The sequence below is a fragment of the Melanerpes formicivorus genome, unplaced genomic scaffold (genome assembly GCF_026170545.1).
Source record: "Melanerpes formicivorus ecotype bairdi unplaced genomic scaffold, bMelFor1.0.p_v2 SCAF_3, whole genome shotgun sequence".
Lineage (NCBI taxonomy): Eukaryota > Metazoa > Chordata > Aves > Piciformes > Picidae > Melanerpes > Melanerpes formicivorus.
In genome coordinates, this window is record NW_027142355.1 from 38117770 (window position 1) to 38133994 (window position 16225).

General features: G+C 48.2%; 1 protein-coding gene across 3 annotated transcripts in view; it reads left to right on the plus strand.

The window, feature by feature from the left end:
• Nucleotides 1–10618, plus strand: part of SRGAP1 (SLIT-ROBO Rho GTPase activating protein 1) — a 187065-nt gene extending 176447 nt beyond the window's left edge. For 2 of the 3 annotated variants that reach the window (XM_068170431.1, XM_068170436.1), the window contains exons 19-22: nt 3248–3428; nt 3996–4130; nt 4257–4602; nt 7390–10618. In XM_068170431.1, coding sequence (XP_068026532.1) covers nt 3248–3428; nt 3996–4130; nt 4257–4602; nt 7390–7767 — 1040 coding nt within the window. In that variant the 3' untranslated portion in view covers nt 7768–10618. The remainder of the gene's footprint in view (nt 1–3247; nt 3429–3995; nt 4131–4256; nt 4603–7389) is intronic. The other variant, XM_068170432.1, reaches the window with a different exon arrangement.
• Nucleotides 10619–16225: the final 5607 nt, after the last annotated feature.

Below are 16225 nucleotides of genomic sequence, written 5' to 3' on the forward strand. Positions count from 1 at the left end.
AACTATTTCTGGTTTAGTCCATTAATTTGTCAATAAAAAGACCTGTGTACTCCAGTGTGGGATACTGCATGGTCTGTTGAAATTAGCAGAGAAATGGGAAATCCCATAGCTAATCAGTGTAGGGGTTTATCAATCAATCCAGTGCCCATGGCTGGCAGCAGTTAACTTCAGAGGATGTCAAAGGAAAATATGTGCAGGAAATTAGGGGTTTTCTTCCTTGCTGTACAGGAGTTTGTGTGGTTGAGGAGTCTTCTGTTTTAAAGCACTGCAGTGAGGGACTGGCTCCCTGAAACCTGCCAGCTTTTGCTTCTAAATTCCTGACCTAGCCTTGCATAGCCCATATAACTTAACCTGCAGTCTGAGAACAGTGTGTTCTCAAACAACCCTCCCTGATCACAGTAATACCTTCTTATAACCAATTCCACAAGCAACTCCCCATCAATGAGATGTGTAAAACCAGCCTTCTCTTACATTAGAGTCACAGAATTGTCAGGGGTGGAAGGAACCTCAAGGATCATCTAGTTCCAACCTCCCTGCTATGGACAAGGACACTCCACTAGATCAGGTTGCCCAGAGCCACATCCAGCCTGGCCTTAGAAACATCCAGGCATGAGACTTCCACCACCTCTTTGGGCAACCTGTTCCAGTGTCTCACCACCCTTATGGTGAAGAACTTCTTCCTAACATCCAATCTCAATCTCCTCTCCTCTAGCTTGGGTCCATTCCCTCTACTCCTATCACTACCTGACACCCTTAAAAGTCCCTCACCACCTTTCTTGTAGGCCCCCTTCAGATACTGGAAGGCCACAATAAGGTCTCCTTGGAGCCTTCTCTTCTCCAAATTGAACCACCCCAACTGTCTCAGCCTGTCCTCATAGGAGAGGAGCTCCAGCCCTGAATTGCCATTCCTCATTGACAGGAGCTCTTAGCACTACTGCAGAAGCAGCAAACCACAAGACAGCCTTCTGTAGGCTGGGCAATCACAGAATCACATTCAGGTTGGAAAAGACCCTCAGGATCACCCGTCCCTGGAGGTGTTTAAGCCCAGGCTGGATGAGGCTCTGGCCAGGCTGATCTAGTGTGAGGTGTCCCTGCCCATGGCAGGGGGGTTGGAACTAGATGATCCTTGTGGTCCTTTTCACCCCGACTGATACTATGATACTAAGTCCAACCCAGAACTCTACAAGCTTCACCCCTAAACCATATCCCCAGGCACCACATCCAAACCACCTTTAAACACATCCAGGCTTGGGAACTCAACCACCTCCCTGGGCAGCACATTCCAGTACATGACCACTCTTTCTGTGATTTTTTTTTCCTCATGTCCAGCCTAAAACCCTACCCAGTTGCAGCTTGAGGCCATGCCCTCTTGTTCCATGACTAATTACCTGTAAGACCAGCACCAGCCTCTCCATTAGAGGGAATGGATCCAAGCTAGAGGAGGGGAGATTGAGACTGGATGTTAGGAAGAAGTTCTTCACCATGGGGGTGGTGAGACACTGGAACAGGGTGCCCAGGGAGGTAGTTGTAGAGAGCAATGAGATCTCCTCTCAGTCTCCTCTTTTTCCAACTAAACAACCCCAGCTCCTTCAGTTCCTCTCTGTAAGATTTATTCTCCAAAACATTACTTACTTATCTCCAAATATTATTTACCTCCAAATAACCATTATTTATTTCTCTCCAAACATTAATTATTTTACTTTAAAAAAAATAGAGCTGCAAACTCTAACTGCAGTGGAGGTGCTGTCATTATAGTTTCTTGCTGCAGAATGAAGTTAATTTCAAGAAGACATTTCTATGTCATAAGGGGGCAGTGGCTTTCATTACCAGCCTGATTCTTTGGGGAATTACAACCTCAGCAATGTTAATTTACACCAGGCAGAAAGTTGCTATGCTAGTCATTAGCCCAGATGTTAATTTCCATCTAAATATTGCTCTCATTATGTAAAGAAAATTGTCATCTCAGGGACTCTGAGTTATTGGAATCAACAAAGCATGTGATTTGAAACCTGTATTTTGCAGGTTTTTCTTCTATGGTTTGAGACCATGGTGAAAATGTTCAAGCTGTTTGAGCTCAGGTGCTTTGGGTTCTGTGCATAAGGAGCTAGAAGCTCCTAAAATCACAGCTGTTTCAGCTGATGTCTGGCCACAGCTCTGAGGATACCTGCTGGCAGACGTTCAGCAGGGGCCCTGACATCAGTAGGTTTCCAATCCGAGCATAAGTTACAGGATGGAGTCCATTAGCAGTGTAAAGCTGAATTTATCAGCACACTGAGAGAAGATTAGCCAGGACTGATGTAATCCATGTTTGCCTTTAGAAAAGCCCAGCCTCCCCTGCAAAACCAGAGCAGCTTGGGATGTTGGAGCAAGCAGAGCTGCCTTTGGCAACTTCAGGCCACATGGACTGCCCCTGCAGTGGGGTCATCCTTAGGTGGTCTGGTGCTGCCTGCCTCACTGAGAAAGGCTGTTAAGGAAGCAGATTGAAGCACTAGGCTTCACTGTTGTGATGTTCTCACTAGACCTGCACACCCATCAGGTGAATATCAGAAATCTCAGACACACACATGGCAGTGTCCTTCCTCATGTGAAGGGAAATCACAGAATCATAGAATTGTGAGGGTTGGAAGGGACCTCAAGGATAATCCAGTTCCAACCCCCCTGTCATGGGCAGGGACACCTTCCACTAGATCAGGTTGCCCACAGAGCCACATCCAGTCTGGCCTTAAAAACTTCCAGGGGTAGGGCTTCCACCACCTCCCTGGGCAACCTGTTCCAGTGTCTCACCACCCTTATGAAGAACTTCTTTCTAATGTCTAATCTCAGTCTCCCCTCCTCCAGCTTGGATCTGTTCCCCCTAGTCCCATTGCTATCTGACACCCTAAAAAGTCCCTCACCAGCTTTTAGTCTTATTTGCCTGGCCTCCATCCCACACCCCAGTGAGAAAGGAGCCCTTGCATCAGAAGGCAGAGGCCTCTTTCCCAGGAGCAGCTATTACAATGTTTGAATGTGGTGGGTATGTTTTCTGCAGCTGGCAAAGCAACCCAGATGTTTCACACTTGGGGCACAGATTGATATGTTTCTTTGTAAGGGACATACTATAACTACTGCCTGAAGTCTGCCTTAGCTCAGCTTGTCTCTGACACCTCTGCTCAGTAAGAACAAGCACTAAGAAAATGCAGCAAATGGCTTTTAGGAACTCAGGCAAGCCAGGGTGGAATCTGATATCTGTTCTTCTCTCCCCACCCAGAGTGTGAGCCCATAGAAGCTATAGCCAAGTTTGACTACGTTGGAAGATCTGCACGAGAACTCTCTTTCAAGAAAGGAGCTTCCCTTCTGCTCTACCACCGAGCATCTGAAGACTGGTGGGAAGGAAGGCACAATGGCATTGATGGCCTTGTCCCTCACCAGTACATAGTGGTGCAGGATATGTAAGCAGTGTCTGGTGTGACTAGATTCTTGATGGGGTGCAAAAACACATTAAAGCAGTTAGCAAAGCCATTTCCAAACGGGAAACGGTTTGAAGTCTCAGATAGATGAAACATTTGTCTTCTCTGCAGGATGCCTCTGTCTTCACTGCCCTGAATTGACAACTATTAATCAAAAGTTACTACTGGGCTAAGCTACTTTGTTCATGGATATGTTCCCACTACATTAAGAGACAGATGCTGCTGCACCTATCTTAATCTGACTGTTTGTTAGTAGTAATTGCTGGTGAGAATAATGAGGGCTGGAGAAGTGCAACCCTGAGCTCTTTCTTTACAGTATTAAGTATGTGCTTTGCTAAGGATGATAAAGTTCTTCCTTACAGAAAGGTTACACATGAAATGTAAAGAGCTCAGTAAACAGAAGGATCATAGCCATTTTTGGAGACGTGGGAGGGGCTGCAGTTCTTTCTGCAGGCCTGATTTTCTTAAGAGGATTAAAATCTGGAAGTGCCAAGGTGCTCTCTGTCACAGCTCACTGACTTTTTGTCTCACCATATGTGTTCTGTTCAGGGATGATACTTTCTCGGATACACTGAGCCAGAAAGCAGACAGTGAGGCCAGCAGCGGACCAATAACCGAGGACAAGTCATCATCAAAGGACATGAACTCTCCCACTGACCGTCACTCTGATGTCTACTCAGGAAGGTAAGCTTGAGCATGAAATGTGCTCAGTAGTACTGCTCACAGCTCAAGTGACACAGCAATTACTTCTCCACGTGCTTATGGTGGCTCACTACAATTTGACCTGTAACCACTTCTTCATTGGTGCAGGCAAAGAAAGAGGTCGGAACCTCCACCTCCTCTAAGACGTCCTGGCAGAAGCAGTGATGGTCACTGCCCAGTACACCCCCCTCACCCTCTCTCCAACTCCACCATGGAGCTAGGCTCTCCCAACCTGGCAACTCACTGCAGTCCCAGAGCCCTCCTTCAAAACCGCAACCTCAATGCCGACAGCCCCGAAAGGCGACGCAGGCCTGGACACGGCAGTCTCACTAACATCAGTAGGCACGACTCTCTGAAGAAGATCGATAGCCCTCCAATCAGAAGATCTACATCATCTGGCCAGTACACAGGTTTCAATGACCATAAGCCACTGGATCCAGAGTCAATAGCTCAGGTTTGTGTCAGTTTTTTTTCTTTGCTGTCACTCTGATTTTCTGAGGAGCGAGTCTCAGAGCACTGCACTGCCAGGAACGTGTCTGAAGGAGAATACCCTGCTCAGCTTTCCAAGCAGCCTCTGTGCAAGAGGAGATGCATTAAGGGATCCTGGAGAGAAGCTGCACAAGAGGGAATAGACATTGCAGAAGCAATAAGAAGGAATCATTTCCCCTTATACTGGAATGAAATTGCCTCTGCCACACAACGCACTAGGACAGTGTGTGATTACAACAGCTACGTAAATCACTGGGCTCTGATGAAAGCTGGTCTGTTCTAACTTGCATGTCATTAGTGTTCAGTTATTTCTCCTTACTATGGTATGCAGAAGAGTACTCTCACTGGCTAGTAGCAAGTATTGTCATTCCAAGCACAGATTTATATATCAGGGTCTTGTGGATTTTGTGTAGGTTTAATATAGTTCAGATACATAGTTCATACCCTGTGTGGATTTGATGCTTGTAGTTGTGCTTAAAAACATAATGTGCAAGATGCTGGACCTGCATAAATCATCCTGTCCCTGTGTGCACACTCACCTGTCTCATTCCTGGCAGTGAAGAGGTGAGGAGGATGGAACAGGGAGCACAACAATCATCAAATTGCTCTGTGTACAAAGCTGGTAACAGCTCTTGAGCAAATAGACACTGCTGCCTTCAGAACTCACATTTTTGTCTAGGCAGGATAAAATGATTACTAGGGGCACCCTGAGGGGACAATATGATTGCAAAAGTATTTTACAACAACACTGGCACTTTTAAAATGGAGTGCATTGGGAATAGTTGGTTTTCAAACTCTGTCTCCAACAAGGGATCGAACGGGGACTGTCATGCTTGGGTCAGAAAGCTGAACCATGTATTAGAGGTAGAAAGTGCAGATAATGTCACTGGTTTATATTGCTCTTATTTATTTACTTTCCTGGAACCACATACAGTGGTGTTTGGCTTAAGCTAATTTATTTTTTTATGCCTAGACTAATGATCATTAGGCAGCCCAGACTTTGATTAAACTGCTGCTGTGTGGTGCAGCAGACAGGCTGGAGTGAAGGGAGGCCATCCAGAGGGACCTTGACAGGCTGGAGAGGTGGGCACAAGCCAACCTCATGAGGTTCAACAGCAAGTGCAGGGTCCTGCATCTGGGTCGAGGCAATCCCAGGCACAAATCCAGGCTGGGCAGTGACTGGCTGGAAAGCAGCCCTGAGGAGAGAGACTTGGGGGTGCTGCTGGACAAGAAGCTCAACAGGAGCTCTCAGTGTGTACTTGCAGCCCGCAAAGCCAATCAGATCCTGGGCTGCATGAGGACAAGTGTGGCCAGCAGGGCAAGGGAGGTGATCCTCCCCCTCTACTCAGCTCTGGTGAGACCCCACCTGGAGTACTGCCTCCAGTTCTGGAGCCCCTATTACAAGAGGGATATGGAGGTGCTGGAAGGTGTCCAGAGAAGGGCCACAAGGATGATCAGAGGGCTGGAGCACCTCTCCTATGAGGACAGACTGAAGGAGTTGGGGCTGTTCAGTCTGGAGAAGAGAAGGCTCCCAGGTGACCTAATTGTGGCCTTCCAGTATCTGAAGGGAGCCTACAGGAAGGCTGGGGAGGGACTTCTCCGGATCTCAGGTAGTGATAGGACTAGGGGGAATGGAATGAAGCTGGAGGTGGGGAGATTCAGGCTGGATGTGAGGAGGAGGTTCTTCACCATAAGAGTGGTGAAGCCCTGGAATGGGTTGTCCAGGGAGGTGGTTGAGGCCCCGTCCCTGGAGGTGTTTAAGAGCAGGCTGGATGAGGCTCTGGCCAGGCTGATCTAGTGTGGGGTGTCCCTGCCCATGGCAGGGGGGTTGGAACTAGATGATCCTTGTGGTCCCTTCCAACCCTGACTGATACTATGATACTATGATACATGAAATTCACTGCGAGGAAGCAGGGAACACCAGATACTTTAAATCATATTTGTACCTCAGTACCCTTGAAAAGTAGTAAACTCATGTCTTGGTGCAGTCTTTCAGCATCTGTGCCAGAAATCCTGATGAAAAAATAATTTCCTAGATAAGCTTGCTGAAAAAAATCTTGCAGGGGTTTTTCTACTCAAGATTTAACTCAGAGAAAGAGGAGGAGGGAAGAGCAAATAGGCACACAAGCTTTATTTCCTTACAAAACCAGGTGAGGGAATACAGATCCCAGACACCTCAGGCACTAGATGAGGGGAGCAGTTAGCTGAGTAAGCAAATGGACCAAAATCTTTACACTGCCCTCATGTTCTAACATCCAGTCTAATCTGTTCTTCTCTGGTTTGAAGCTCTTGCCCCTCATCCTTTCACTGCAGGCCTTTGGAAGAAGTCTTTCTCAGACTAATGGGATTATTTAGTCTTGTGACTGTTTTAGGCTGTGCCTTTAAGAAAAGACAGTTACTGGAACACTCTGGCAGAATAGAATAGAATAGAATAGACCAGACCAGACCAGACCAGGTTGGAAGAGACCTTCAAGATCATCGTGTCCAACCTATCATCCAACACCACCTAATCAACTAACCCATGCAACCAAGCACCCTGTCAAGTCTCCATTCTTCTTGTAGGCCCCCTTTTAGGTAGTGGAGTCTTGGTGTCTTTCAGTAAACGTGGTGGAAATAGCACTCTGTTGTTTGTTAAAGAAAGGATGGTTGGCAAAGTAATTCCTGCATTTTCTGCTCCCTGCCCTTGCTCCTCTGGTGGTTTCCTTTGGGTAGCAATTGGATGACGTGCTGCTCTCTCTGTGCTCTGACCCAGGATATTGAGGAGACGATGAACACGGCGCTGAATGAGCTCCGTGAGCTGGAGCGGCAGAGCTCGGCCAAGCACGCCCCCGACGTGGTCTTGGACACCCTGGAGCAGATGAAGAACTCCCCCACTCCTGCCACCTCCACGGAGTCGCTCAGCCCTCTCCACAGCGTGGTCTTACGGAGCTCCGAGCCTCAGATCCGCCGCAGCACTAGTTCTTCCAGTGACACCATGAGTACTTTCAAGCCCATGGTGGCCCCTAGAATGGGAGTGCAGCTGAAACCTCCTGCTCTTAGGCCAAAACCTATTGTTCTTCCAAAAACAAATCCTAGCATAGGGCCTTCCCCTCCTTCCCAGGGTCCGGCCGACAAATCTTGCACAATGTAGAGAGCTCAGCCACCCGCAGTGCCCGGCTGGGGTATGCTAGGGAGAAGGGATGGATTAACAATAGAAGCCAGGGCTCCACAGCAGCGTTTGTTCATGTGTGTAACTGGAGAGGCTTTGGGTTTCAGTGTTTTTGAATGTATTGTCTGAAACTAGCTGCGTCGACGTGGGCATTTGTATTTTGTATGGTTTCGGTTACAAGGAAAACTGGACGCTTGTGCATCCTTTGGAAAAGCAAAGAGACAGACATGGACTTACTTGAAAAGTTGATGCTGCACCATTTGTAATAAAAACAACACGGTTCACAAACAGCTTGCCAAGGTGTACCATACTTCACAATCTTACTGTAGCTATAGAAGAGCAGATCCTGCACAGAACTAAGGGGAGGGGTGGGGTTCAGGGGATGTGGGATCTCTCATTTTTAGGTCACTAAACCAAACCTCCAGAAGGTTAGTAAAAAGCTAAAATGAAGCATGTGAGGATTAAGTGTCTGTGTGGAAAGTTTAAGTCATCTCAGGCCACATTTCTTATTTAAGACACATTAAGAAAAAAACAACACCAACAACAAACAAAAGCCACCAAGCCCTCACAAGTCTCATAACTGGCACCAAATTTTAGCTTTGCTGTTGGCAGTCTCACTATAGACAAACTCTGGGTAGATGTGGAGATCACATTGCTCTCACCAATAACAAGCAGCATTCTAGGTCACAGCTAAAGCACACCTCAAGGATAGCATCTAGAAGCTCCTTCTGCTATACCTTTTCCCATGAAGCTAGGCCTTCATTCCCTCATGCCACATGTCTCACAAAAGCTACATTCATTGAAGTTCATAGTTGAGTGAGCTAGGCACTGGGGAGTACATGAACCTCTTGGTCCATTAGGCAGGCTGTTGGGTGATTAAAAGGATCAACTACAGAGTTCAGCAAAGTATCCCATTGACTTTAGTGCTCCGTACCCAATTAAAGACATGATTTGAGGTGTAATAGTCAAGGGTTTTGAGCTGACCTGGCTCTGCTGGCTGCTTTGCACGGTGCAAACGCTGTGCACATCCTTGGTTATGCTGACAGCAGCAAGACAGGGAGACTCTCAAGGGCGTCTCTCACAAGAGACTCCCTCCTGCTAGTAATGCAGGGGTCACTCATAGGACAGGCAGTTTCTACCACCCAGATTCAAGCTGACTAAGGTTTTCCATAACCACTTTTCCCCCTCTTCCCCTCATTTTCTCAAATGACAGAAATCAGTCCCTTCCTTATGTCTGTGTGAGTGACAACTGTCAACTTTGCTTAGTGCTCTGTTGTTAAACTCTGTTAGGTGTGAGCTACATGTACAGCTGGTTTGCACATTGCAACAGTAAGCCATAATATTGTTTCTGTGAATATATTTTCCCGGCTTCCAATCCATAAAGTCAGTTATGTGAACAATTTCCCCACTTCCAATCCATAAAACAAGTTTCTGTGAACGTATTTTCCTGACTTCCAATCCATCAAATAAATTTCAGCTAAGAAGATGGGGAAAGAAATCTATTGTGGGTCACCTCCAGGAGTACAGCTGGCTTTAAGAGCTGTCTTTCCATGTATTCTTAAGGCCTTGCTGTTGGAAAGCTTGAAGCTGAACCACTCCCTGTACATAAACAGTTGAGTTTGGGGGGGGAGAAGTGTAGTGACAAAATGTGATGGACATCATTACTGAGGTGACAGGAGCAGTTTCCTGTTCTATAGGAGCAACTTCTTCCTGCTCTGGTTTACACCCTGTAGATAGGTAACATGAAGCCCCAGGTGTTCACACCTGGTACCTGTTTAAAAGTACCCCATGAGCTGCCAAACTGCTCCTGGTATTTGCAAACCCATCTCAAGCCAGCCACAGGCTTCATGCACCTCTAGGTTAGAGGCAGAGTCTTAATCCACCAGAGCAAAACCATGCAGCATCCATCAGTGAACCTCCAGCCCTCTCAACTCTCCGACCTTAACCCTAACCAGGGCAAGCGCCTGCGCCAGGCTGGCCCCAGCTGCAGCCCAGCACTGGTCTTTAGGGTTCACTTGGTCGGGACCAGAAGATACTTTTGAGTAGCTCCCCAGTTTACTAGGATCAGTGGAACAAACTGGAATTTCAGCTCCCATCTCCATGCAGTTTCAGTCTGGCATTTTCCAAGTCACCCACCTGGCGTCATTGAGATGGATTACCTGTATCTTGAAATCGCATAGGGAATTCTTTTTGTATGTTTAAATAACTGTACTGGACTCCATAATGCTTATATTAGAAATTGTTTAGCAAAAGAAAATATTAGAAACAGTGCATTTAGTGAATGCCTCCACGTTAAGTGCATTCACCCAGTTAAATGTGTAGTTTGATGGTTATTATAGATACTTAAAAGTATAGTAGGTGGATATGTAACAGGAAAGACTGCTACAACTACAGACGTACTAAAAGGGTAACTCCTGCACACCTAATCCGATCAGTATTGTCCTTTACTGTCAAGTTTGATAAATTGCAGTACTGGTAGCTTCCTGCTTGTTGACTGTTACCTAATTGTGTCAATGTACATCTGTAGTATGTACATGTGAAAGTGCCTTTAAATTTTAGAGGAGCTTTAGCCTTGCTCTTGTACTGTTGCATTTCCATTGCATCCTTCCCTGTTTGTGTATGGCTGCATTCCCATTGCATTCCTTCCACTCTCTCAAAAGAACAAGTTAAAACATGGAAATCTCACGGTTCTGGAAGAGAAATGTACTGTTAATCTGTTGTGACAATGCACTTTTATGTATAGTACTGTACATTTTTGGCATGTACCATTACAAGCTTCAGTATACATTCAGGTTTGTTCTTCATAGTGTATCTTTATAATAAAGAAGATAGTTCTGTCTATGTGTGTAGCTTTCCTGGGTAAACCACCTGGGTATCTTCTAAAGTGGATTGCAAATCTACCTTTACCTCCCATGTAAAGGGAAAACCATCAGTGTCCAGAAAAGATGTTGAGACAAGGGCCACAAGGATGATCAGAGGGCTGGGGCACCTCTCCTATGAGGACAGGCTGAGAGAGTGGGGCTGTTCAGTCTGGAGAAGAGAAGTGAGGAGAACTTACTGTGGCCTTCCAGTATCTGAAGGGGGCATACAAGAAAGCTGGGGAGGGACTTTTTAGGGTGTCAGGTAGGGATAGGACTAAGTGGAATGGACCCAAGCTAAAGGAGGTGAGACTTCAATTAGACATTAGGACAAGTTCTTCACCATGAGGGTGGTGAGACACTGGAACAGGCTGCCCAGGGAGGTGACGGAAGCCCCATCCCTGGAAGTTTATAAGACCAGGCTGCATGTGGCTCTGGGCAACCTGGTTGAGTGGAAAGTGTCCCTGGCCACAGCAGGGAGTTGGAACTAGATGATCCTTGAGGTCCCTTGCAACCCCCAACCACCCACACCCTACCCTGCATCACTGTCCCATCGCCCTCCACCACCACCCCCCTTCTGCTCCCCACAGGAAAAGAATGGGGTACAACAAGCACTCCAGCTTCCACATTTCAAAAACACCGTCCCAGAGTGAAAAGAATACAACAGTCTGCTTGGGGCACTTCCTACAGCAGAAGGGATGCCATCACACTGCAGGGAGGGGAGGGGGGGCACAGTGCCATAGGTAATTTGAGATGTGCAGCCATGGATCACATCCTGTCAAAGGTGACTTTGGCCTGCAGCTGCTCAGAGAGGCTCTCCATGCTCAGGGAAATACTGCTACCTGCAAACACATTTCCAGTCCTTGCACTAAAAAAAAATAATGAAGCAGGGGCCACATCTGAAGGGGTTGGTTTTAAAGTCCTTTGTGGCTGAGGACCACCATCTTCCCAAGGAGGAAAATGGACAGATGTCAGGTGGTGCAGGGTAGTACCAGAGGAGAGGCCTACTAACCACCTTTGGCTCAGAGCAGATCTTGTGCTCCTTATGCTAGGAAAGCTGCCATAAAGTAACCATTCCTTAGTGAGCTTTTTGATCAGCCTGTGGTGGCAGCTTTTGTATCACACTGCCCAGTGACCTACTTCAGGTCTTTCTTCTTGTCCCCCACTACACAACAAAACAACTTAAGAAATTCAGGAGGGAATGGCACCGGTCAGTACTCCCACGTTCAAGGTCCTGCACAGCCCAGAGGACATGTAACCCAATTTCCACAGTCCACCTATACACTGGTGACAAGAGAGGCCTCTGGGGTGGCTTCTAATCTGTTTTAACAGGTAAGAAAGAAAAAAAAGAGAGGAAGAGTTTCCTCCTGTTGTGTAATGTGAAGTTTTGGTGTTGCATTGCACCAATGACTTAGTTTGCTTCCAGGTTTTGCAGTGGAAAGAAGCCTGGCTCTCATGGAGGCAGCCAAAGGTTTTGGCAGGTGAGCAGAGAGCTACTGACTTTACTGGCACTCAGCAAAGCAAGGGAGTGCTGACATTTTGCTGAGAAAAATAGATGAACTGCACAGAAAACAGGCAGCAGGGGCAGTGGAGTGGTTAGGTCTCAGGCCACTGCTGAAAACTGCTGTTCCAAGCCACATGTAGTTCCAGGACCCAGCCCTGCCCCGGCCTGTGCAAACACCTCCTCAGCCAGCATGAGGAACCTGCAGAGGATCAGCTAGTTTTTAACCTCTCCTTGGGAGAGATGTGTGGTTTGTTGTTTACTCTGCAGCTCACTGTGACTTACTCTGCCCAGAAGGGTCCACAGTCACCTCGTTCAATTACTCTGTTGGACAAAAGCCTTGATGCTGATCTGGATGTCCAACCCTGAATGATACTATGATGGTACCTGGGGAACAACTGAAACCAGCCTAACTATTAACTAGTGATGGTGCAGGATGAAAGTACCATTCTTGCAGGGAGGAATATTGCTTTTTCCATGAACTTGGCTCTTGGCAGGGGAAAAAAGACCAAATGCAATACATGAAAGCCTAAATAGATCAACAATTTAGCATCTTAAAATCCATTTGGCTAGACCAGTTCAATTACTGGTAGAAAAGAAAAAACAACCACTAGTTTAGACACACCACTGTAACTGCAGCCACTGCCTTGCTTTCTCTTTACTCAAGGGCATTTGCAGCTCATGCAGCTGACCACACAGGTCTCTGCTGGCACCATGGCTCTGGCAGACCCAGTGTGAGCACGTTTTCCTGCCAAGGAGGCTGTGACCTGGGTGCTCTACTCACTCATTCAGTGCCACATCTTGCCCTGACTGCAGCAGCAGCCTTGGTCTCAGCCTGGCTCACACCAGCCTCCCAGGCCTCCCCTGACAAACGGCCTTGCTGGATACCTCTCCTCTGCCCCACCGTCCCTCTGCCCATCCCTGTGACCCTAGCACAGCATTTCAGTTGCTCTTGTCCAGCCATGCTACTGATCAACAAGGCCAAAACTGGTGGAAAGGAGATTGAAAATGGCAGGTCACAGACTAGGCCCTCTGATGCAGTGTCCTAGCCAGATGGGAGACCAAAACGTGTGTGGTGGCATTAAAAGCAATCTATTTCCTTACCTTTTCACTCACATGGCAGCTATGTCAAGAGCCAGCATGGTCTAGGAGCTGGAAGGTGATATGCAGAATTTGTTGCTGACTGAGAGATTAAGTAACATTACAGAATCACAGAATTATTGAGGCTGGAACAGACCTCTGAAATCATCAAGTCCAGCCTATGACCTAACATCACCACACTGACCAGATCATGTCACTAAGTGCCACATCCAAACCTTCCTTACACACCTCCAGGGACAGCAACTCCAGCACCTCCCTGGGCAGTCCATTCCAGTCTCTAATTACCCTTTCCATGAGGAAATGCTTCCTAACATCCAACCTCCCAACATCCATGCAGCACCCCCCGGGGGCCTGGCTGGGCCCTGCTGCCCAAGGCCTGGCTGGAGGTGCCCAGCAGGGCCTGCAGCCACAGCAGCCTCAGCAGCGCCGCAGGAGGATGCGGGGGCAGGGGCAGCCGGGCCCCACTGACCCCCAAACACTACAGACCCCAGAACCACACAGACTCCCACCCTGCCCCAGAAGATCCCAATCCTGACCCCAAGATCCCCCCTTCAGCCACAGAGGTCCTGATCCCAACCCCACAGACCCCCTCCTCCCCTCATAACCCTACAGACTCCTTCTCCCCACACCCCCGGACCCCTCCCCAACTCCACAGACCACCCCAACCCCACAAACATCTCCATAACCCCACAGCCTCCCCCATAATCCTACAGACCCCCCCTGAGCCCTCAACGTAGACCCCACAGGCCCACTCCCCTATCCCCACAGAGGCGCCCCCCCCAGCCCCCCAACCCCACAGAGCCCCCAGCAGCCTCACACTCCCCCCCTCCCCCCTCCAATCCACAGTATCACAGTATAACTAAGGTTGGAAATGACCTCGAGGATCATCGAGTCCAACCTATCAACACAGACCCCATGACTAGACCATGGCACCAAGTGCCACGTCCAATCTCCTCTTGAACACCTCCAGGGACGGTGACTCCACCACCTCCCTGGACAGCACATTCCAATGACGAACGACTCGCTCGGTGAAGAACTTCCTCCTCACCTCGAGTCTAAACCTCCCCTGGAGCAGCCCAGGACAAACCCCTCAGTGCCTAGTTTCCTCCCACCCCACCTGGCAGCCGGGACGCCGGGGACACAGCGCAGGAGGATGAGCACAGCGCACAGGAAGCTGCCGGCCCTGGCCGCTGGGCTCCTGGCAGCCAGGGCGAGCAGAGGGCGCTGGGATGGCGACCCCGAGCCGGCCCCAGCGGCTGCAGCCCACCAGCCGCGGTCAGGCCACACTGGTCACCGCAGGCACTGAGGAGAAGCTTTCTGGCCCAGGTTGGAGGTTTTGCTCTTTGAATTAAGAAACTGCACTGCCTGTTGGTTTGGTTTTGTGGTGGTTTTGTTCGTGGGGTTTATTTTTGGTTGGTTGCTTGGTTGTTTTTTCCCCCAAGTAGTGCAGTAATGGAATAAGAGTGTGAAGTACAAGGTGAAACAAATTCAGCTGTAAAATATGAAGACAGACAAGTTGTGCTGTGCAAAGGAGGTCAGACACTTGCGGGATTGAAATCGATAGCAGCTGCACTCAGTACAGCAGCATGGATAAGCCAAACCCAAGCCCTGCCTGTTCTTATTTCCATGGAGAACATCAATTCCTTCCTTAATACCTGCCACATGCATTTTCAGCAGCATACACTGACACCCATAAACACTGACCAAACCACATAAACCAGTGGGTTACATTTATTTGAATGAATTACCCTCTAAGAGATATAAATCACTGAGCTCAGGGAATAAGACTGCCACTGAAAGGGTTGTTTTTCCAGCAGTGACTTCTTGAATGGGATGAAACAGTACTAATGTGCAGGTTGTTACTGGAGTGCTGGAACGTGTCCAGGGAAGGGACACAAGCGTGATCAGAGGGCTGGAGCTCCTCTCCTATGAGGACAGGCTGAGGGAGTTGGGGTTGTTCAGTATGGAGAAGAGAAGGCTCTGAGAAGACCTTATTGTGGCCTTCCAGCATCTGAAGGGGGCCTACAAGAAAGCTGGTGAGGGACTTCTTAGGGTGTCAGGTAATGATAGGACTAGGGGAAATGGAGCAAACCCAGAAGGTAGATTCAAACTGGATGTCAGGAAAAAGTTCTTCACCACGAGGGTGGTGAGACACTGGAACAGGTTGCATAGGGAAGTGGTGGAAGCCCCATCCCTGGAATTTTTTAGGGCCAGGCTAGATGTGGCTCTGAGCAACCTGATTTGGTGTGAGGAGTCCCTGCCCATGGCAAGGAGGGGTTGGAACTAAGTGATCCAACCCTGACAATTCTATGATTCTTCTGTACCTGCATTGTAATATTGGATCTCTAGTTTGACCTCAATAGAAATGCTGAGAAGAGAAGAGAAGAGAAGAGAAGAGAAGAGAAGAGAAGAGAAGAGAAGAGAAGAGAAGAGAAGAGAAGAGAAGAGAAGAGAAGAGAAGAGAGAGAAGAGAAGAGAAGAGAAGAGAAGAGAAGAGAAGAGAAGAGAAGAGAAGAGAAGAGAAGAGAAGAGAAGAGAAGAGAGGAGAGGAGAGGTTCGGTTCGGAGAGGTTCGGAGAGGAGAGGTTCGGAGAGGAGAGGAGAGGTTCGGAGAGGAGAGGTTCGGAGAGGAGAGGTTCGGAGAGGAGAGGTTCGGAGAGGAGAGGAGAGGTTCGGAGAGGAGAGGAGAGGTTCGGGAGAGAGGAGAGGAGAGGAGAGGAGAGGTTCGGAGAGGAGAGGTTCGGAGAGGAGAGGTTCGGAGAGAGTCGAGAGGAGAGGTTCGGAGAGGAGAGGTTCGGAGAGGAGAGGTTCGGAGAGAGAGGTTCGGAGAGGTTCGGAGAAGAGAAGAGAAGAGAAGAGAAGAGAAGAGAAGAGAAGAGAAGAGAAGAGAAGAGAAGAGAAGAGAAGAGAAGAGAAGAGAAGAGAAGAGAAGAGAAGAAGAGAAGAGTAAGAGAAGAGAAGAAGAAGAGAAGAGAAGAGAA